Below are 22,427 nucleotides of genomic sequence, written 5' to 3'. Positions count from 1 at the left end.
TAAACAACACAAAGAGGAAGAGAAAGAAAAAGCTCGTCCGAAAAGTATTTACAGAAACGAAGTACGGGCATTCAATAATTTACAAAGTAAAGGAACAAAGTAACAATCACGGGGTGTAAGGCGGAGGAGGTGGATGGATATCCTTTGATTCATGGGCGTTTTGCCACCGCTGGAGCTGGTACTGCAATGCTTGCTGTTGCATGGTGGGTGTGCTGCTGGCTGGTTCGTCGGACAGGATAATGTGGGATGCAGGTGGTGGCAGATGCGGCGGCGATGACGATGCAGGAGGATGCTGTTTGTCAAAGATTTGGGATAGAGGATGTTTGCGACGACGATGATAATAATAGCATGCAGCTGCGGGCACAGCCAGCAAGATGAGTATGCCTATCACGATAGCAACAATGATGGCTGTGTGTGATTTCGAGTCGGATTGTTTTTCAGCCCACGGATTGTCGGTAGCCATGTTTGTGCAGAAGCCGTTGTAACATTGGCTGGTTTCTGCGTTGCACTGGTTTGTTGACTGGCACGGTTCACCGTCTGAGTAATGCTGGATGCAAACGTGCGAGGAAGAACAAAATGTACCGGAGACGCAGTCGCTGAGGTATGCATCGAAGGGGCGTTTGTGGTCCGTTGGTGGCCACGAGATGATGGACTGATTCGCGTGAATAGCAGTAGATGACGAGTTGGTTTCTGGAAGGATCGGGTTGGGCGGTGTGACGCACGGTGTATACTTGCGAGCAGTTTCGCCCACAAAGATCGGCGAGCGTGTAGGTTGCGGTAGGACCCATCTAAGGCACAAACGGTTAAACTTACAATAAACAATGAACGCTTTGTGTGCCGCGTTGCTTACTGTGAATTTTGTTGACGGTCGCACTGGACAGAAATATTTGTAACCACACAAACTTGTCCCTCCACAGGACACGGCCACGTACAGTTGACGACCACCTGGGTCGCTTGCACCAACGAAGCCGCTAAAAATGCACCAAATAGTAACGGTAACATGCCATACGGAAGAGGACGATAAAAAATGAAAGAAGGCAAAGAAGAAAGAAAGAAAGGGACCAGTCGCCGTATTTTCTTGCAGGTTTTCTTCGAATTGACAGAATTCCGTTTGTGCGACAGAGAACCGAACTTTTTCAAATGTTTTCAATTCGGAGATTCGGGCTCGGGTTTTCTGGTGATCACTGCGAGAAACGTGTGATGACGATGAAAAGCAGCAAATATATCCAAATGCGACCATTTTTCTTTTTGCATCGTTGGGATGCATGTGCTCCATTCGGTGTGCATGGCGCGTCGGAAACACGTCACTGGATAGTACCTGAATTTTCCTCAGTTTTGGACCGCTAAGCACGGAACAGCGGCCCGGCTAAACGCTCGCAAATAAAAACATTGTGGGAGAATGTGATCACAGACAAGATGTAACCCAGGCTATATTTAGCAATTTTACAATTGGACATGGGAAGGTGAACAAAACCAGGAACAAACATCCAGCACCACATTCTATCTCTAAAGCGATTCCAAAATGTCTAGTACAGGGTTTACATTAGCATCCCGCATAATAACAATATCGAAAGCTTCTGTGTAGCGAGGTTCCAACGCCTCGAAATCGTGATTGCATAGACCAATGTTCAAACACAGGTCATGGTTGATACCCTGGCTCATTTGCAAGTCGCCGAGTGAGTCACCGATCAAGATCACGTTGGTCCGGTCCTTAATCGACTGATAATATGTTGTAGTCTCCAATTGGAATTCTGACTTGTTGAAACAGTGTATAAGTGGCTCTTGGAAGGCAATGCATACGTCGTTTTCATCAAATTGCATCATGTTGGAGACAATGTGCATGCTCGGAAACATGAGCTTATTCTTCTTCAAGATCTCTTCTATGACGTTGCCGATACCCGCCGAAAATACAAGGAATGGTATGTTGCGGCTGTGACATAGCTCCAACACATAATCGATTCCAGGTCGAAGCATAACATGTGCCTCTTCGGCCATACCGCGAATATCTTGAATCCATGGTTAGCAAACAGTCCGTATTTCCAAACCGCTTTCGTTTCCATGTACCTGCTCGTGTCAATTTCTGGCCCACAAGTGCATTGTGAGATCTCGTCCACCATTCTATCATGTAGGGTATCTTTTCTTGAATGGTCATAGTCTTGTCAATTTCAATAGGATAATACGTGTTCAGCAAGTTGTCTGTCACTTTCTTAAACTACAAAGTTGATCGAGTTAATCCTCTGACCCTGAAGCACGTGTATATATTCATGGATAATCAAAGATCACTGCTTTACTTACGTTCGGGTCCATCTTTGAGTAACGTGCTGGTACGCCATGACAGGATGGATTGCGCACGAGTGCGTCTGTGACCGTATCCCGGACCCAGTAACGAGACATGGTCATGTCAAAATCTAGACGGCATTCTGCACTTAGTTTCTGGCCCTTTCAACGCAAAGGTATGAGCAGTTCACAACATACCACAAATAAAGTGCAGATTTCGTTCACCCTCACGCAGGATCTTTTCCAGTTTCTGGGTGGTGGCATCTACATTCTTGATCCGGACGGTAGGATTCGCCAGCAACTTCTGAACTACTTTGCAGTTTAGCATCGCCTAGACTCATGTACGATCTAAATTCATGACAGCGTACCTAGCTTTGAAGCTGCTGCCAGTGACATGTTGAAAGAAGGGAAGAAGAAAAAGGAAGTGTTCGGCGGAACAGCGCAGCTGTTAATACCGCTTGTTTAGCGCATGAACCTTATGTCAGAAGACTAGTCAAAACGTCTGCAGACCCTCCTCCTGCTCCAAACGATGGTCACCTCTCTCTTGCCCTGAAGAGACAATCGACCTTGTATGCGTGTAAGGCGTAAACGTTTGATGCAAGGGTACCTGAAACAACTGTTGTGGGACAAGTAGCATGACGTGCGAAACAACGGAAAGCTTTCTCATCCAAAACAATAATTGCAACATACGTCGCATCTGAAGGATTCAGCCACGCTTCACTGACTACCAACGCTGTATATATAACCTTTGAGAATACTAGAATACACGTTGTCCAGCAACTCTCATCCAAAAAGACTTATTTCCTGAGCCTCGGTCATCGGATCTTGTTTCCGCTCTCTCTGAGCCTATCGTTGGTGACACGTATACGATAGAATATCAATTGGCTGGCAAAGCATCATCATAGTCTAGCATATTATTTAGAAACTAAGAATGAACATACACTTTGCATACAATGTACATACGCATCTTGGACTATCTACAAGGAGTACAGTGAGTGCAATGTTATTCTTCTTCTAAGTTCCCGGTCCTTCATCCTGAGGACGTTCCTGAAAATCTGGAGGATACACTTGCTGTAATTGATCCAAGTTAGCAAAGATTGCTTTGCATTTCTAATCCCACTGGCACTTACTTTCTTGGTCTCTTCAATAAAGTGAGGGCTTTTATCTGGAAATGGTCGTTTGCCTATTAATTTCTCCATGTCTTCGCGGCTAATCACTTCCTTTGACAGCAAGAGTTCGGCAATCTTTTCAATATTATGCTTCTTTTCTGTCAACAGCTGCACTGTACGTTCGTAGGCTTCATTGACGAGATTTCGGACTTCTGAGTCGATTATTTGTCCTGTTGCCTCAGAGTATGGCTTTTGAAACCGTTGCTGATCTTCGTTTGGATCACCAAATGATATGGGTCCAACTTTAGAGTTCATACCATACATTGTAACTTGAGCGTATGCCATCTTGGTTACTTTTTGCAGATCGTCGGCAGCTCCTGTTGTTATAGTATCAAAAAAGATCTGCTCGGAAACCCGTCCACCCAAAGTCATGCACATGCGGTCCAGCAGCTGCTTTCTTGAATACAGATATTGATCTTTCGGCAAATATTGTGCGTAGCCAAGGGCTGATGATCCTCGTGGAATAATGGATACCTTGAGTAGCGGATCTGCATTTTCCAAAAACCAGCCTGCAACTGCATGTCCAGCTTCGTGGTATGCGACAGTCTTTTTTTCCTCTGGTGCAAGAACACGCGATTTCTTTTCAATACCGGCTATAACTCGTTCAATGGCTGCTTCGAAATCTTTTTCCTTCACTGTTTCCTCCATGTTTCTTGCTGCGATCAAGGCGGCCTCGTTGCAAACATTGTGGATATCAGCACCTGCAAATCCCGGAGTCAACGCTGCTAACTTTTGGGCAAGTTCGTCTGTATCTTTGGTATCTAGCTTGATCGGCTTGAGATGCACTTTGAATATTTGTACTCTGCCGGTGATATCCGGTCGATCAAGGTGGATGTGTCGGTCAAATCGACCTGGTCGCAGCAGTGCTGGATCTAGCACGTCTGGACGATTCGTGCCTGCCAATACAACCACGTGCTGATCTGTCTCAAATCCATCCATTTCTACCAACAGCTGGTTCAACGTACTTTCACGCTCGTCGTTTCCTCCAAATTGACCGCTTCGTCCACGGGCTTTGCCGATAGCATCAATTTCATCAATGAAAATAATGCACGGCGCATTCTTTTTCGCTGTAGCGAACATATCACGGACACGAGAAGGACCCACGCCGACGAACATTTCCACAAACTCGGATCCAGAAACGCTCAAGAATGGTACGCCTGCTTCACCCGCTGTTGCCTTGGCGAGCAGTGTCTTGCCAGTACCTGGAGGACCAGAAAGGATTGCACCTTTGGGGATGGTGGCACCCAGTCTTTCATACGCAGTAGGATTCTTCAGAAACTTTACGAATTCCATAACTTCTTCTTTGGCTTCGTCCGCTCCCGCGACATCTTTAAACTTGATCTTGACGTCCGTTTCCTTGTTGAACATTTTAGCTTTGCTTTTACCGATGCCAAATATGCCTCCGGGTCCTTGTCCGCCGCCGGCAGCACCTGCTGCGCGTCGTCCCATGTAGATGAAGAAGCCAATAAGCAGCAGCGTCGGCGCGAACTGAAGAGCAGCCGCTAGCAGCGAAACTTCACTGTGGTAGGAGACTGGTATCCGTTCGGATTTCGGTATACCAAGCTCATCTTGTGCTTCGTCTAGCCGTCGCTCAAACGAGTCAACGGACCCGATGCTGAAATAGTACGTTGCGTTTGGTGGCACTCCGAGCATTCCTGAAGCTTCAGGACGAAGCTTGACGCGGACTTGGCTTCCATTAACGACAGTCAACTGTTCAACCAAGCCTTTATCTAAAACAGACAATGCTAGTCAGTGTCGTCTTTCAAATCATCGCTTCAAAATTGCCGTTATACCTAACAGCAAGGTTCTAAAGTCTTGCCAAGTAGTCTCTTTTCCAGTATCACTCGGTAGAGTGAGCGCCCAGAGAAGACTAGTGAAAAGCAGAACTGACAGCCAGGTAGACAAACCAGTCGACGGTGGACGCGGCGAGCCCGCCGGCTTGTTCGGGTCGTCTTTGCTGCTCAGCCGTTTCGATTCCTTCTGCGAGACCTTTGGAGGCTCCTTGTCAAAAAATTGCTCAAATCCTTTCGGTATTTTATCTTCTGGTTTGTTATTGTCTGCATTGTACCCGCGAAGCTGGACAATCGTGGACGACATCGAGGCTGATCGTGTGAGGGAATGCCGTAAAGCTGATCGCTCCAAAGCCTGTGTGAGGACGGCTCGCCTGAAATAGACAGACCTGGCGGAGTAACTACTTGTCAAGGTCTTGCTCGAAAGTCGAGAGAACATATAAAGTGAATAACAATAACGACGTAAAATTCATGCATCGTGCTACTTTTTTTCCGCTTCACCGGAAACTTCCTTTTTGAGGTTTCATAGGAACAAACAGCCGGGCCGGGGCTCCGACTCGATTTCGTCCATGCTGATAACTGTTGCTGCTTGCACCATCCTCCTTGGAATTTCAGTTTGCTATGGAATTCACTGCAGCAGCGAGGACGGCAACAATTACCTTCGATTCTTTAACGAGACTATAAATTTGGTCACTTTTATACCGACATTTATCAAGGTGTACCTGATCGGCATATTCGAAACCATCGTGATCATCTTGTGGCAACGAGGAATATTTGGTAGTTACTCGCGTCGAGATAATATACGTAACGTGGAAAAGATTATATACAGCAACAATGTACAAAAAGGATCGCGACTTGCTGTAGTGACTGGTACGTTTTTCGATATTTGATATTCTTGAAAAGAAAAAAACCTAAACACAGTGTAGGCGGTGACAGTGGTATAGGCCTGGAAATTGTTTGTGGATTATTGAAGGCGGGATACAGAGTGATCATTGGTAAATGGTTTTTCTTTCTTGTTCGAAGCGACAGTGAAGCGAACTGACTAGCATGCATTACCAGCATCACGTGAAAATCAGTTGCAAAAATTTGCTAGAGACAAATTTTCACAGGCTACCGATGATTTCGATCGAATACAATATCACACTGTCGATTTGGCGTCATTTTCGAGCGTACAGGAGTTTGTAAGCACTTTGCAAAAGACTGTGAGCAAAGGTGGAATTGACTTGCTTATCAGTAAGTATTATTACTGCCACCTACTGGCTTGACGTTTGCATTGACATCGAGCAAGACAACGCAGGAGTCATGAATGTCAAATATCGAGTAACTGAAGATAACTTAGAGTCACAGTTCCAAATAGTAAGTATGGCGTTGCAGAAATGTACTGCGTATATGATGCTCACGAGGGATTTAGAATTGTCTATCACCGCTCCTGCTCTCTATATCGCTGCTGCCATGGATGAACGTTCGAGACGGAAGTAGGATATTATTCGCATCGAGTTCGACGCTGTATGCAGTTCGAGAATTGGATGTTGATATGGCCAAGAGATGCTATCAGTGGGATGGACTGACACACTATGCGCACAGCAAGCTGGCAGTTGCTATATCGACGTTGTGTCTCGCCAATGAGTTAGAGAAGCACACCGACAAGGTTAAAATTTACTGCAAGTATATTTGTAAAAGTTGGTAAAGTTCACCTATTTACACCGAACGTGTTTTAGGCTTTCATCCAGGAACAGTTCGCACTGGGTTGTTTTCGCACACAACAATTTTTGGCTTGCCGTTGCTATCATATCTGTTTGACTTTATCATGCTTTCTCCAATGGAAGGGTGCCGGACGCCTCTGTATCTCGCATTGAGTCCTTATTTGAAGCCAAAAAGTGGCGAGTACTGGGCAAATTGTATAACACATCCGCTGCCACAGATGCATCGATTGGCGATGGCTCAATATTCAAAAGATAATATCTGGAGGAAATTACTTGATTATTGCTATTTACAACATAGTAAGGTAGAGAATATATTGGAATCCATACACAGTAATGAAGTGGAAAACTGAAAAATAAAGCTATTGCAATGGAAATTTCTTCAGGTGCTTCATGATCTCTGCTGATGGGATATTCATGGCGTTCAATGCTGAGATCAAATCGATCTGCGCATATATAGTATCTAATGCCATCCGTTTTCTCTTGATATCCATATCTACTTCAAGCATTTGGGCTTTGAGATCCAGTTTTCGCTTTTTCAGTGCAGTTTCATCCTCGTGGATCTTCTCTTGTATCCGCAGCTCCTCAAGACGAATAAATTTGTCGACTTCTGCATTGTTGCCGCTTGATTGTGGTTTGCTTTGCTCTGCGGGCCTATGAACTGCTCGATTGCTGTGGTGTTGGTATTGGTATTGGTGGCCCGAAACGTGTTCAATCTGTCTCCTAGGTGAGGCAGGTATCGCCATTAGTTTCTCTGCGTTTGCTATTTGCAAAGGTGATGATAACTTTTCGGTAGCTGCTGCTGGTTGTTTTGACGTTGATGACGTTGGTCGCGCGGGTAATCTTTCTTTTGATGCTACAGGTACAGAAGGGCCTGTTCGATTTTGACTGCGAAGAGTCCGAAACGGTACATACTTCTTGAGTATGTCCTCCAAACTGAAGTAATACAACAAATCGATTTCACCTGCTCTGTCGGTATAGATCGATAATTATTACTAACACATTCATACCCAAAGCAGCCTGTATTCTGTGACGTACCTCGCGATTCCTGCTCTTTTCCTTGTTTTCTCAATGTTTTGCCTTCAGTTTTCATCCACATATAGGCTTTCTCGAAGCTTTGCAATATAGAGAGGAGCTTTTGCTGCAGGTCATTCGTGGTCCTATGGGTAATTCCAAAACGCACCATGTCCCGTCTCAGATCTTCCATCAATGCTGTCTTTGAGACAGGTTGACCGCGCTCATCTTTGCCACTATGCCACTGTACAAAATTGCCTTCAGAAAGAATCCAACGAAGTAATAGATCAATTGACGTGGTCCGTTTGTCATTGCCGTAATCTTTCTCCCAAGGTTGAGAAGTCATTTTTGTGTAGCAAAGAAAGAAAATGCGTTCCTGCGTTGCATTTTTAGTTTGACATTTACAGTAGTGCTCCCCGACGGACAATGAAAAGAGCAAACACGGTGGAAAGTGAAGACCATAAACCTGGTGATGCAAACAAGCAAATAACGATTAAATAGTCTCATATTATATGTAGGATGCGTACCGTGCTCGCACATTTAGTAATGATCTATCAAACATGTACTGCCCGTCTTAGGATTTCCCAGACTGATCCACTGTTAGCCACTTCCCTTTCAACCACAGGCAGTGTCTAGTCTACACTTTTGACTTACTAAATAGGCGTTGTGTATTTAGTAGCTTTTTCATCTCCATTTTTTTTGATCGGTTAATCGCGTCGAACATATCTGTATGAACTATGTATCTACGAAAAAGCCAAAGGCAAAACGCAAATTCAGAGACTTTTTTCGGAGTTAGATGAAGGCTCAAGCGACGCACAAGAAAAGCTATAGTCGCGTATATCCGCTCTGTTTTTCCTGTACAGCCATATGGATCGAAGCCGATCGTTTCAAAACAGTCCTTTTCCAGCAGCACCAGGTGGTATGCCGGTTGGACAGCTTACACCACAACAGCAACAATACTTTCAGCAAATGCAGCAGGTTTTCCTTGCTAATCCATATGCCTTCCAGCAGCAACAACAACAACAGCAGGCTGGAATGGTTGGAAGGATGCCGATGCCTTTCCAAGGCTATCCCGCAGGCTTCCCCAACAGAGGACTGCCACCAAATGCCCAAGGCGTGTATTCAACCTACCCTGCACGTTTAAAGCAATCCGACGACAATGCATTGCTCCTACCTAGCAGTTACCTCACCAACAAGAAGCCGAGATTTGCATCAGAATCCGACGACGACTTTGATGAGTACAATGAAGACTCAGAAGAGGAGGGCACTCCTTCCTCAGGCATGCGCACGCGCTCTGCAGCCGCGGCAGCATCGTCTGCTCAAGCAACACAGACTTCAACACCCGGAGGAGGACAAGGAGCAGAGCTACGCAAAATCATTCGAAGAAAGAACCATCTTTATCCGAATGAAAAGGACCTAGAAAGAGCATCCAACATGGAAGAGGTGCTTGTGCCTATTCGGCTGGATATCGACTTGGATGATGTTAGATTACGCGATGTCTTTCTATGGAATATGAACGGTACATTCTTTTTTATTTCCTTCTCACGTGGTTCCAGATGCTGATGAACTTGTTCTTTAAAACAGAACAATTCTTAACACCAGAGAAGTTCGCAGAGATATTATGCGAAGACTTAGAACTCCCATTAGATAAATTCGTACCACCAATTGCAGAGTCAATACGGTCCCAAGTATTAGATTTCGAAGCGATACACGAAGTCGAATTACCGCCTGAAAGTATTCGAGTAGTTATCAATGTAAGTGTGTTCAAGGATATTTATAGAACATGTTTATAATCTCGTTTCTGCTTCAGCTCGATCTACAAATTGGAAAAGTAAACCTACGAGATAAATTTGAATGGAATTTAGACAACACAGCTAGCAATGCACCAGAAGTATTTAGCAAGCAGCTAGCGGCAGAAGTTGGACTTGGAGGCGAATATGTATCCATCATTGCACACGCAATTCGTGAGCAACTATATCGTCACAAACGACAATGGGTCGACGAAGTAAGCATTTTTACAACCAGTAGATGGGTGTATCTGATATTAATGATTTCGTTTAGTCGTTGAGCGAGGATATTGCCGAACCGCTTGTATCAGGTTTCCGCAACTTGGAGGATGCAGAAACATGGATACCACAGATGGAAATGCTGTCAAACGAGGAACTAGAGAAACTGCTCATTGCACAAGAGCGAAATATGAGGTATATCTCCAACAGAGCTAATGTATTGCTTGGCATCGCACTAACGTATCTATCATGTCCAGACGTTTACGAAGAGAAACACGATTCAAGCGCTCGAGACGCCGCCTTTCAGTTACACCTTCCAGACGTACTTACGATACTCCTTAATATCAATATTTTTTCATGTTATTTCCATTTGTAAATACGATCAAAATGCTGAATTTTTTTTTGCCGAGATTTTCTTGGATCGCTTTCTTTCACAGCAGACAATGCACAGTTACTACCCTTCCCACATTTCTTTCCCATGATTCGCCTTTCAACTATCTTTTCACTCAATAATTTGCCTTACATAGCTGCTGTGCTGGTGCTCTTATGGCTACTACGTGATTACCCACAATGGCGATCCAAACGGATCTCCACAGCAGCTGTCAAGTCAGGATCGTCAACCTCCTCTCACCCGGCCGAGCAGACCAGGAAGACACGTATCTCAGATGGTTATTTTAAACCAGATGTGAAAAAGAAAGATGGCGACAGCAGCGACAGAGCAAATAATCAACTCGGTGTTTTGAATTACATCTTGATGTTTCCCTTTGCAACCGTGTACGTGCTTTTCCGAGGAGCCATCGATTTTACGAGATTTTTGCTATATAACCTACTCTGGTTTCTGGAGAAGTCTGCACCGACGTTCGATGCATGGCTTTTTGAGAAAGTCACGGTATGGCTACCGGCAAAAGTGGATCAAGCCGAGAAATGGTGGGATACTCGCGGAATCCATATTTGGCAGACAAGCAAAAAATATGTAACGGACACGATCCTGCCTGCGATTATCCTTGGCGTCGAAAATATCTTCTTTATGCTTAAAAGGATCTGGGAACTATCCCATCGAAGTGGAGTTGCTCTGCGCAAAATATGGATCAACATTGCACAGAGACACGATTGGCGCCAGGTAGCACAGGATGCCATTGAGTTTTGGACAATCTACGTTTGGCCATCGATGTCATACGTCGCTGCAAAGCTATACAGCATTGCTATCCTGGTCTATACTGGTAGCATTTGCACCGTCAAATCCGTTGGCCAAGATATCGCGTGGATTTTCACAACAGCGCTGCCGGCTCTCTACGACTATGTAGCTTCGACTCGTATTTTCAGAGCACTGCATCAAGCTTACCGTACTTGTGCCGACTATCTATTTAAAATGTCTGCACTGTTCACGCCGTTCGTTAGAATCATACAAGAAACGACCGTCGCCGCTATCGATGCTCTTGTCCGTACGATGCAGTCTGAAAGGTTTCAAAGACTATGGAGGGTGTTTGAACGTAATTTGCGAGTGCAAGCATCTTGGTTCCTTGCGGAGGCGCTTGTGTTTACAATCAGCCTGGGCGAACTCACACGATACACGGTCGACCACTTATTAATCCCATTTGTTATATTCACACGTCGAGAGCTTTATCCTCACTTACAAGCTACATATCGGCGCATTTTGGAAACATTGCAGCCGCTCTACATGCGGTTCTTAGCACCGCTTTGGAGCCGAGTATACCCACTTCTGATACCCTTGTACCAACGAATTTCCGAGTTCGTCTCAGCACCGATGAAAGCCCTCTGGATACTATCATGCGACTTCGCTGCTAAACTTTGGAGTGTAACGACGGCGTATATCGCTATCTCTGTTGCAGCCACGAAGAACGCGATGATACATATTACGACGTTAATATCACCGTATGTAAAGCAAGCCTACTCCTCTGTACTAGGGGTCATAGAATCGTATGCTCCAAAGTTATACATTGCCCTTCGTCGCGCTTTCGAGAAAACAGCTGAAGTCTTATCTAGCTTTGTATACAACGATCTGGTGATATTTACAGGCGCATTGCGTGAATGGTTAGCGATTCAGTCTGAACTGTTATTTGCATCCCTCGAGAGACTGCTGGCTGCATGGTTCCAAGAGCAGAGCAGTGATGAACAGCAAAATCCTAAAAAGCATACAGCAATTTGCACTACCTAAAAAACTGTTGCGTTGGTTAATACGATAACTTTGCGCCGTCTGTAATAAATTTTGCGCTGACAAGCAGGGCTTTTGCGCCATAGAATCTCCAAAAACCTCGCTTTATTCTCGGATAATCTTTATATTAAACAAGAAGCTAGATTTTACTGTTGTATACTCTCAGACATCGTTTCAGGCGAGCGCCAGTCTGAATAAACCGGAATTCGATGGCGCTGTGCTTGCAGTAGCGAAGAAGATGCAAAACTGCTGGAGAATGGAGGTTTATGAAGGCCAAGCGCGTTTATTCTACAGACTCAGATCAGCCATGAGCTTAAGCCAACTAAGCGCAGCGAGTGAAGCGAAGAGTGAAGCGCTTGTAAAAAACAATAGAATTTTGACACTCTTCGTTGTTGCTTTATTGGATATTTCCGGTACATGTGCGCGAAGCATGGAGCATATTGGCACTTGCGCATATCTTTATTTGCGCTTATTTCACACAATTTTCGCAACAAATGAGAAACGTGTTTGCAGAAGCAATTTGCGTTCGAAATGGACGGAAATTGACTTTGTCTGTATGATGTTCAAACTGTCGTGTTTGGCAACATTGAGATACTAATAGAGTTCTTGACAATAATTCGCAAAGATATTTAATACAGATAAAGAAAGGGTAAGGTGCTCTGGAAAGTATAAACATACCTTGACTTACCATAGATATTTAATAAAACGTGGCAGGAATGAGAATAACATCTTCGATTGACAACCGGTCTCGAAATCCTTGACTAAGCCGGAGAGATATACCATGCAATGACATACCCAATCCGTATAGATACATTCGAATCTCTGCAAGGTACAAGCGCGTGCATTACAGTACGTGGACCGTGATACTTACTATAGAATTCGAGGCTGTATAAGGTCACTACCTTTGCAATTTGCTGTCACCGGAAACCATAAGCAGAATCCTCTTCAACATTTTTTTCAGGTTCTTCGCCAACTTGATCCGATCCCCAACAAAATGCATACGGTCATTCATATTGGACTAACATGATGTTATTTGAATGGAGCAAGAGGGAAAATACGACATTCGCCATTTTTTTTCCATTCAGTTTTCTCATCAACATCTCGCATCTCCTTCCTCGCTTTCTTCAAAGCTTGTCTCAAGCTCGATGGATTTGTCTATTAAGATCGAGGAGGCAACCAAGACCCACGTTCTCCATTCAAAAACGAATCAAGTTGACACAACCGGACAAAACTTTTCCTCAAGGCAAGTCGTAGCCTGTCGGAAGGATGATGTTTTTCATTTGCTCGGCCATAACTTCAAAATCTTGTGCGGCGAGCAAAGGCTTGTTCGTGCTCGGATCGACCGGCGATTTCCAGAGATTCTAGACATGTTTGGCTGTGCCAGAATACAAATTGTGCATTGGATCCACAATTGTACAGCGGACTGCGTCAAAAGAGGTCTAGCGGGTGCGCTCTCTCGATCATCTTCCGCTCGTCCAGATTGCTGGCATTTGCCCAAGCTTCAGCGTGAATTCTGTTTTCACTTCCACTATCGTTCCTCCCATGCTGCTATGTCCTCTGTTGTGAATCCAGAGAAATCATGTTTTAAGTGATTGCCAGGGATACTGGAAAATTGCCGCTTGCATTTATAGCAGGCCCAGGTTGATCCAATGCCTGTAAATCCGGAGACATTTCGGGCTGTTGGGATGTCACAAGCGACCATCAGCAACGCTGCTTGTATCCGAGTGTTGGATTTGCCGTTTACTGATGTCGTAACTCTAGTATAGAGCTTCTTCAAATCGTCAACAAGTGGTCTCAGATAGTGGTTTATCTGGTGCTTGCTATTTTTCTTGAGCACCTTGTGGTGGAACCCGAACAATAGGCATCTGGGACACGTTTGGCGGGTATTGTGTTCACTTGCACGATGCAAACTGATCGCCGCACACTTTTTCTTCTCCAAATCCTTTATTCCTCTCTGCAAACTTCTCAGGAACGCGTGGTCCGCTGGCGACATGTTGCCTTTCTGAGTTTTGGAGCTTAAGTAAATGGCGTCAACTGAATGTATGGTCCCGTAGAGAATGGCTGGAATCTATCTACATTCAGCGTCGAGAGCAGCGAGTTGTCGTCATCAACGAAACATTCGTTATGCTGTTCCACCAATTCATGCCACATTCGGCCCTCGTAAACGTCGTAGACTACGTCGGAATTGGTAGACCGTCATTTCCAATGCGTGGTCTTCTTTGCGAAGCCAGGGCACGCGAACATTAAGGATTGCGTCAACATATTGCAAGCAAAGACCTTAATTCGCACGAAGAGATTGCCGTTTGAGTCTCTGAAGCCTCTGACCACAGCCAAATATGTTACGGAGGCCCGCCTACAGCGCCCCGACCAATCGCCTGACGGCACTCGTTTTCCGCATTGGCTGTGACCTCACACAGGTTCGCTGTCCCAAGGGTTACTTGTGGACCTTTTTCCTTTATCGTATAACGGTTATTCATTTCCGCCACCTAGTTGCATTGGCCGGGCCATTATGCGAATCGCGACAGTCCCGTTAGGACCATATAATGAAGAGGCATGAAGTCGGGCCTCACGAAAAATGGACTTGGCACGAAATAATGCGCACTTGGAGCCCTCTTCTGGTTCCAACTTAATTTCCACAGAGTCATAACTTCATTTTTATCGTGTCCCAGAGTGGGTACTGGTGTGCAAAACCAGTAAAATTTTGTAATCTTTGTAATAGCTGTACTCTGCTATCTATAAAAACCAAGTATATCTAGCCATCCAAATATACTTTCGAGGCTTGTCTTCTATTATCCGACTAATAAGAAGAAATGTTGAAGTAATGCAAGGGCGCCAAAATACCACACAAATCGATCTAGCATATAATACGCGTATTAGGTCTTCATGTTCTCAAACATTGTATGTTTACAGGGATCATTCCGGTTTACTGTCAGCATAGTTGAGTTGCAGCGTATACAGTAAAGCGAGATATTCCATGACATGAGATATGCTGAGAGTTTAATTATATTTTCTCCTAAAAACAAACGAAACCATCCAAGCGGACGGAAATAATAGTAAATAACGACGCAAACGGGAAATGATGCGTTGAAGAGTTTCTATGTATTGTATTGCGTTCAAGAGTGTAAGGAATTACGAAACGTTTCGGCACAAATATACTGTAAACATAGTCTAATGCTCTTCAGCGTGACCTTCTTCGTGGTGGTGGTGGTCCCAGGGGTGTTGCAGACCCTACAGTTAACGAACATGTCAATGCTCGCTTCCTTGTCATTCGCGAAATTTCAAAAACTTACAAGCAAGACAGGACCGTCCTGCTTAGCACGGTACATCATCCAAAACCACATGGTTGCTCCGAGAGCCTTTCCAGTAAAACGGTGCCAGAAACCAGCAAAGTGAGGGTGGAATCCGAGACCAGCAGCCATCTTCGTTATTCTTCTGTAATAGGAAGCGTTGCTAAACGATGCGGGCCTGACTTTACAAGCAAGCAAATGCGAAACAAGTCACATAGATATGCTGCTGGACAAGAATTTGGGGACATTTCCGTTTCAATTCCTGCCCGCCGCACCCTTTTCTATCGATAATTATGTTTGACACAATTGTCGATCATGTAAAGGATGAGATTGCATTTGAAGGAGAGAATGGTAATATCGCTATAAAGTGACTGGAAGCATGTATACTTACGCTGGAGATAACAGGTGTAAACTTGGCACAGCTTTGGGACCTTGTTCGCGAAGCTGTGAACAAAGAGCTACAGAAATCGAACGCGAAAGATGTGGGCAAACTCAATTTGGACGAATCGTACATGAAATTTATATGGCCAACCCTGCTTGTACCTGATCTCGAGTTTTACGAAGACATTGACATACCTATTGACGACACGGCAGCTAACAAGGCTGGAGGTGCCGACGACAATAACAAGTCTGATGAGTTAGCCGATAAATCCGACAAACATGGCGATACCAGCAAAGATAATCTGCCTGAAGACGTTACGATGTCCGATAACGCTAATAAGACAGATGACATGAACGTGGATGTAGCCGATAAGCCTGAAGAAGCTGTCGAGACTGTCGCGGATGAGGACATAGCCGAATCTTCTAAAAAGAATGGTCAATCCAGCAAAGCGATAAATACACGTACTTCGAGAGGGTCAAAACGTACTGCAAAGAAACCGCCAGCTGAAAAACCGACACGAACCAAACGTGCGAAAACGAAGCCGAAAAAGAAGATACAATTTGATGATGACGATGACAGCGACGAATTCGTGCCCGATGACGATCCTTCCGAAGATGATGACTATGATGACTATGATGTTGTTCCAGAGGACGAAAGTGATGAAGAAATGCAGAAGGAGGAGGAAGAAGAAGAAGATGAAAAGCCTGCAAAGTCTAAAAAGAGTCAACCTTCTAAGGTATGACGATATAATTGGAACGAAGATTCACGTGTGATTGATGGTGTCATCGTCGAATAGGCTGAAACACTGGCTTTAAAAGAAACTATCAAAAAGAATTTGAAGAGGATCCACAACATTGAAAATATGAGCTTCGAAGACGTTAAGGAGCAATATGGAAATCGACTTTGCATACTCGCTACTAAACAACTACAAGAAAAGCAGCTATACTACGGTGTAGCGGTACATTGATGGTCCTACTTGAATGAGAAATTCTACAAAGCTAATTTGTTCCATACTAGCCTGGCCGGGTCATATCTGAAAACCAGACTTTGGTTCTTAAAGCTATCTTGAAGGCTAGAGCAAGCGGTATATCTCAGGCTAGTCTTACAAAAGTTCTGGAAACTGATCCGCGATCGACTGGACACTATGTCAAGGCATTGGAGAAGATTAATGCAATGTATGGATCAACCTTACCTATCGAGTTCAGAGTTGATATTAACTGCTTGAAATCAGCATTCGAAAGCCAGTAACATTGCGAGGAATACATACGAATTTGTGCATTCACAAACGATTTTGCGGCAAAGAATATAAGGATGAATTAGTAGCTGATTTTGCATCGCAAGGCACCAAAGCACCAATCAATGTTAATGCATCTGGTGTCTTTTTTACCAATGCTAAGCTAAAAGATAGTCTTGTCGAACTCCTTGAAGGTGCAAAGGGTCATACAATGTTTGTACAAGATGTCTTGAGTGCCTTGGTAAGTTAAAACTATCACTTCCCTTACATGGCTACTGAATCGTTTTTTAGGGTTTCAATCATAACGAGAAACGTGTACGCAAATGGTTCTATTGTAACCTTGAAACTATTCGGATGAAAGGCGTAAATATTGTAAAGCTGGCTGCACTCAAAAAGAAGCTCGGTCGCAACTATCGATGTCTTAAGCTTATCAAAGACGATGAGCCTGCAGAAGACACCAACAGTAAGCTACCACCATATTTTACAACTTGATATAATGTCTGACAATGAATCGTGATATAGTACCCGCAGATATTGAAATCTCTGAAGAAGATAGCAATTTCAACCGATTCAAGGGACGCTTGGTTCTAACTTCCAAGATGAATATACCAAAACACAACAGACTTATGCGTGATGTCACGTATGATCAGCAGATTTTCAGCCTGATTGCGGAACTCGGTACGACGGGTGCCACGTCCAGAGTATGTCGCATGTTGTAGGAGACCATATTTCGACATATTAACGAAGCTATTTAGGATTTCCGGGCACGTATTACTTATCTCGACCACAAGAGCCTTTGGAAAGTCGTCGATAATATGCTTAATTCACAAGCAAAAGCCGCCAAGAAACATCAAATTGCTCGTCACATTGAGTTCGATGGTCGTTTACGTCAGTATCGGTATTTCACTCTTAAAGCTTACAATGAACTCCTCGGAAAAGATGCTCCTGCTGATATCAATGCACCGACGCCCCAATTTGAGATCAGCCCTGCCAAACTGATTGAAACCGATTTCCGGAACCACAACGTACTGAAGGCAGTCAAGTCAGGCAGAGCGAAAAAAGCAGACGAGGATAAGCCAAAAAAACCTAGGGGACGTCCTAAAAAACGCCCTCTTCCAGAAGATGAAGTCAAAGCTGAAGGATCAAACGCGTCTGAGCCTGCAACGAAAAGGAGCAGAGCAGATATGAATACCACACCTAAACCTGCAGGTCCGACGGTGGCCGCTACGGGTAGCCCAGCTGCTGATGGCCAGGAGTCTACAAACACTGAAGCACCTGCAGCCATTGAAAACATGAAAAGTGATCAGCCAACGGAGGGTCTTCCAGGCACTGCTTCCGCGGATAATACAGGTGTTATCGGCCACACAAAAGCAGGCATTAAGTTCGTGAAGCATGCTGCACCGAAATCCACCACCAACCTCTATTTGGAGCGACGAACAAAGGCCATGCTGGCTTTGCTTGAAGATCATCCAATTATGGAAGTTGGAGCAAGAATGAGACATGATCTCGCTAAAAGATTAGACGACATGTATCCAGGAAGCAAGCAATCCCATAGGATATGCTTGAAAACGCTGTGGAGCACTGGCCGCAAATTAGAGTCGCAGGGTCTGGCACAGACAACCGTTGTAAGAAGTTTCCACTTAAGCGGTTCCAAGTCAGATACTCGAGTCATTTTCCGCAAAGATATCGATGCGAACGGACCAGAAATGGAGTTGTTTAAGAAGCAATTGCAGGAATCCAAGATACTCGCAAGAGGATACATGCGAATAACGAAACCTGAATATGTTCAAGCGGACGATGTGGAAAGTTTGGATGCGCGACTTTCACGTATGCAAGCTTTACTGGATTCTGCTGAAGGCGCTGCAGCAGAGGAGCTCCGAGAAAGCATCAGGACATTACAATCAAATATGGAGATGGCATCAGAAATCGCAGCAAAATACCCTGGCAGGTCAACAGGTGGAAACTGGCTTACGATTGCTATGCAGTTCGGATTTGTATATGCGAGATTAATTCGGACGAAGCTTCTGCATCAATATCTATTTGGCTTGGTGCAACAGAACGTGGATGGTATCTTGGCGGACAACACTCTGCCTACAACAGTCATTGCCAATGAAATGTCTGTCACCTTGTATCTGCAAATCATTGGATTTTTCCAACTCACGCCAGTAATCCATGAATTCCTCCGGGATCCTAAAAGCTTGGACTTAAAAATCAAGGACATACCTGAAGAAGTCAAGGAAGTTTTCCTCACCAACAAGAATAGCTTCAGACGTCGGTTGCGAATCGTTCTGGATATTGCAACGAATCTAGGCCTTCTGGAACCAGTTTACAACGACGAAATGAAACCAAATTATGAAACCTCGGTGTCTTCGCTGCCCAACGCGTACAAGGTTATGGACCACGTTTCTATCAAAGATTATCGACAAGCGGATGCTCCAGTTATCTCAACGTATGAGTTGAAGAGCAGCTCTGATGTGGCGATCTATTGGAGTGAACTTCAGTATTTATGCTCCCATCGCGATCTTCGTCTGGAGTCAACGCCGATGCATGAAAATTTCGCGGATGATCCATTTGTCTGTACGCTATATACTGCAAAGAATTGGTCCGTCACTACTGTCTACACTCGGGAGCAACGTAAAGTGTTGAACCAGTATATCGACAAAAAGACTTATACCACTCCACTCAAGAACATTTACTTCTGTCGAACGTTGGCTGATTCGTTGGACATGCCATTGGCTATGGTAACTGCTTATTACAGGCGTATGGAGGAAGCGTTTCAGCGAAAAGCGGATATACAGGCAGCTAAGAAATTGGCGAGACGAATCGGTGGTTCGACAAGAAGACGTCAGAAGCGAAGCGGCGAAGAGAAGGAATCGAAAGCTGTCAAGTTGAGCTCTAAGAGAGCATTTGCACGGTGGGACATTGGTCACTCTGTTGAAAGTGTCGTGAGACGCAGGACACGAAAGACGGCGGCAGGGGAAGCAAATGATGATCTACCTTTGATAGATGGTAAGAATTGCATTTTTGTGCTGCTATAGTCGGCATTTTCTGACGGCTCTGTAGAGGATAACGTGTATGCTACATTGGGACCATTGAAACGTGCCCCTCGCTACACCTGGAAGGAAGAAGAAGACGACTTGTTGATATACGCATATGTCATAATGAAATACCGTGGTCGTTTCACTCGCTTCTCTTGGCAACCCATCGGGCAACTTATTCCTGGCCGTAAGCCAGAAGCATGCCGTTATCGCATATCGTTGCTGCGACGAAATCCCGAACGTGTACAAGAACTTGATAATTTGATTAAGATATGGCCATCTCTTTACGAAGAAGCCTTGAAAACTGGAGTATTCAAAGATGATCTCAGGTCGGCTGATTTCAATTTACTGGATCAATTGGAATACTTTATACAACGGGCGCAAGGCATAGAACAGTAAGCTTTTAAAAAAGAAATGAGACGGTATTTTTCATTGCTAATTAAATTTTAGGATCAAGGATTACTATCGAGCAACTGAATTGCCTTGTACCATTGAAGGAATGACGAATTATGAAATTGAATATCCTATAAACGAAAGGAACAATGAACGTTTGGAGGAAAGGTTTCAAAACGCACCGACGTCTTTGCAGCGGAACCAGGTCTTGTCAAGCACGTCTTTCACCATCCGGGAGGACGGATCCGCTAAAACAGATAATCTGCCTGACGAGAAACTGCCAGAGCTGCAAACGGAAAATCGTATCAACGAGCTTCTACAAGTCTTATATAGGGTTAGTCGCTCGATATTGTCAAATCTTGTTACGCGCTACTAAGGATATGCTTAGATGATCCTTTTGACTCCTACGGAGCTTTATGATCCATTTTTCGCATACAGTCTTTTCAGCCGCTACTCTGAGGAGGCACAGAAATATGCACTGGAGACTTCGCATAAGCGAGGAGTTCTCGTCAAGCCTCACTACAGTATAAGACACGCACGTCGTTTGCCTGTCAGCTCTTATGGTCTATCGCGGAAGTAAGTAAAGCCTTGTTGATGCAAATGAGCATTTCCTGACATGTACATCGTTATAGATACCAGCATCGCATGGCTGGTAGGTTTACCAAAGACTTCTTTGCTCAGGCCTTGGAACACGAGAAAGCTCTTGTCAACCAAGGTCAATTGCAATTTAATGCGACGTTGGTTACCAATGGCATAATGGCATGCCTCCTAGATTTATTATCCACCGATAAGGTACGTATAGAAGATGATATTTGAAAGATAAAATTTATTTAGCAATAGCAATAGATACAATTTGATATCATGAACCAAGGTCTAGAGCTGACAAAGCATCTGATACCTATGTATCGCGCACGAATGCTTGGTATGCAGTGTAGAGCAATTACCACGATGCTGCGATGGACTGACGATAAATATAGATCAATCGCTGACAAACTTTCCAATTGAGATGACCATGATGGAGAATTCAACAAATGAGGCACTGATGGATATCGAGCCATCGAGTACAGAGGTCAAATCATTGGATGAAATTGCCTTTGAAGTGGAATGGTCTGGATTTTTCCACACTAAGGATGCAGAAAGTCGTCCTGTGCTTCATGCGATAGTGAAATATCTGCGAAAGGTCCAAGATCGCGGTGCCTCGTTGCCGGAGATCAAGGTAATTTTTATAAAAGTTATTTGTATATCTTGCGCTAACGTTCAAAATAGGATAAAGTTCTTGAAAGTGTTCCTGGAGCAAGCGATGTCATGATTCGCAACTGTCTGGATATGCTCATGCAGCGCCAGGTTCCACTGGTTCATCGCGTTGGCTTCGAATCCCTACGCTATGTGTTGGTGACACATCTGGATAATTGGGTCATTGATGCACGGACTGGAGTGGCGTCAGCAACCGATATTGCTGCTGAAGTCAAACGGGATCCAATTGCCATCAATAAAGTCTGTAAACAAGACGTCCTTGATCCTCGGATGTGGAATAGCATAACAGGCAACGTTACCACAGCTGTTCTTGCCAGCTGCGAAGAGAATATTTTCCAGCAAGTCATGCAGCGACCGGGCATCACGGAACGTGCGTTGCATAGGCCTATGCAAGACCTGTTGACGTTTGCAGAATTGAAGGAACTCCTTGAAAACATGACTCGTCGCGGCATCCTGCGAAGTCAAGCTTTTGCAAGCCACAAAGCTACAATGTTTTCTAGTCTGGCCACAATTTCCAAACTCCCACCTTCGGGTATTGATGCAAATGCAGAAACTCATTACTGGGTATGCTCAGGATATTATAATAAGTTTGCATGATTTGCACCTTACACTTTTCACTGTAAGTTTGCAGCTTTATGATATATGTAAATAAAACTGGTTTCATTCTACGCATAATATGTATTGAATTTGTGTACGAATGCTGTACACGG

The 22,427-nt window shown here is 44.4% G+C and overlaps 9 protein-coding genes across 9 annotated transcripts; 4 read left to right on the top strand and 5 right to left on the bottom strand.

The window, feature by feature from the left end:
• Positions 1-106: 106 nt before the first annotated feature.
• Positions 107-1,002, bottom strand: VTP01DRAFT_10033 (uncharacterized protein; the record flags this gene model as incomplete). The annotated part of the gene is made up of 2 exons (XM_069378351.1): positions 107-788; positions 851-1,002. 2 exons carry the CDS (start codon positions 1,000-1,002, stop codon positions 107-109), a joined length of 834 nt encoding a protein of 277 aa, XP_069239458.1.
• Positions 1,003-1,506: 504 nt separating this feature from the next.
• VTP01DRAFT_10032 (uncharacterized protein) lies at positions 1,507-2,673 on the bottom strand (the record flags this gene model as incomplete). The annotated part of the gene is made up of 5 exons (XM_069378350.1): positions 1,507-2,006; positions 2,065-2,212; positions 2,296-2,408; positions 2,476-2,586; positions 2,646-2,673. The coding sequence occupies 5 exons, from the start codon at positions 2,671-2,673 to the stop codon at positions 1,507-1,509; spliced, it is 900 nt and encodes a 299-aa protein (XP_069239457.1).
• Positions 2,674-3,291: 618 nt separating this feature from the next.
• On the bottom strand, positions 3,292-5,543 carry VTP01DRAFT_10031 (uncharacterized protein; the record flags this gene model as incomplete). Its single annotated transcript, XM_069378349.1, has 3 exons — positions 3,292-3,348; positions 3,408-5,176; positions 5,240-5,543. The coding sequence occupies 3 exons, from the start codon at positions 5,541-5,543 to the stop codon at positions 3,292-3,294; spliced, it is 2,130 nt and encodes a 709-aa protein (XP_069239456.1).
• Positions 5,544-5,805: 262 nt separating this feature from the next.
• Positions 5,806-7,289, top strand: VTP01DRAFT_10030 (uncharacterized protein; the record flags this gene model as incomplete). Its single annotated transcript, XM_069378348.1, has 6 exons — positions 5,806-6,106; positions 6,163-6,231; positions 6,296-6,469; positions 6,525-6,592; positions 6,648-6,897; positions 6,955-7,289. The coding sequence occupies 6 exons, from the start codon at positions 5,806-5,808 to the stop codon at positions 7,287-7,289; spliced, it is 1,197 nt and encodes a 398-aa protein (XP_069239455.1).
• Positions 7,290-7,298: 9 nt separating this feature from the next.
• VTP01DRAFT_10029 (uncharacterized protein) lies at positions 7,299-8,296 on the bottom strand (the record flags this gene model as incomplete). Its single annotated transcript, XM_069378346.1, has 2 exons — positions 7,299-7,872; positions 7,947-8,296. The coding sequence occupies 2 exons, from the start codon at positions 8,294-8,296 to the stop codon at positions 7,299-7,301; spliced, it is 924 nt and encodes a 307-aa protein (XP_069239454.1).
• Positions 8,297-8,817: 521 nt separating this feature from the next.
• Positions 8,818-10,298, top strand: VTP01DRAFT_10028 (uncharacterized protein; the record flags this gene model as incomplete). Its single annotated transcript, XM_069378345.1, has 5 exons — positions 8,818-9,469; positions 9,535-9,704; positions 9,761-9,955; positions 10,012-10,151; positions 10,214-10,298. 5 exons carry the CDS (start codon positions 8,818-8,820, stop codon positions 10,296-10,298), a joined length of 1,242 nt encoding a protein of 413 aa, XP_069239453.1.
• Positions 10,299-10,434: 136 nt separating this feature from the next.
• On the top strand, positions 10,435-12,132 carry VTP01DRAFT_10027 (uncharacterized protein; the record flags this gene model as incomplete). The annotated part of the gene is made up of 1 exon (XM_069378344.1): positions 10,435-12,132. The coding sequence occupies one exon, from the start codon at positions 10,435-10,437 to the stop codon at positions 12,130-12,132; it is 1,698 nt and encodes a 565-aa protein (XP_069239452.1).
• Positions 12,133-15,297: 3,165 nt separating this feature from the next.
• VTP01DRAFT_10026 (uncharacterized protein) lies at positions 15,298-15,548 on the bottom strand (the record flags this gene model as incomplete). Its single annotated transcript, XM_069378343.1, has 2 exons — positions 15,298-15,357; positions 15,420-15,548. 2 exons carry the CDS (start codon positions 15,546-15,548, stop codon positions 15,298-15,300), a joined length of 189 nt encoding a protein of 62 aa, XP_069239451.1.
• Positions 15,549-15,709: 161 nt separating this feature from the next.
• Positions 15,710-22,314, top strand: VTP01DRAFT_10025 (uncharacterized protein; the record flags this gene model as incomplete). The annotated part of the gene is made up of 15 exons (XM_069378342.1): positions 15,710-15,767; positions 15,822-16,534; positions 16,595-16,756; positions 16,816-16,973; positions 17,030-17,273; positions 17,324-17,495; positions 17,555-17,733; positions 17,788-20,041; positions 20,096-20,465; positions 20,521-20,797; positions 20,852-21,039; positions 21,096-21,255; positions 21,310-21,385; positions 21,441-21,679; positions 21,730-22,314. The coding sequence occupies 15 exons, from the start codon at positions 15,710-15,712 to the stop codon at positions 22,312-22,314; spliced, it is 5,835 nt and encodes a 1,944-aa protein (XP_069239450.1).
• Between the last annotated feature and the right edge of the window lie 113 nt (positions 22,315-22,427).

Source organism: Rhizomucor pusillus (genome assembly GCF_041956525.1).
Source record: "Rhizomucor pusillus strain CBS 183.67 unplaced genomic scaffold VTP01scaffold_8, whole genome shotgun sequence".
Lineage (NCBI taxonomy): Eukaryota > Fungi > Mucoromycota > Mucoromycetes > Mucorales > Lichtheimiaceae > Rhizomucor > Rhizomucor pusillus.
This window is presented reverse-complemented; position numbering and strand designations above follow the sequence as displayed.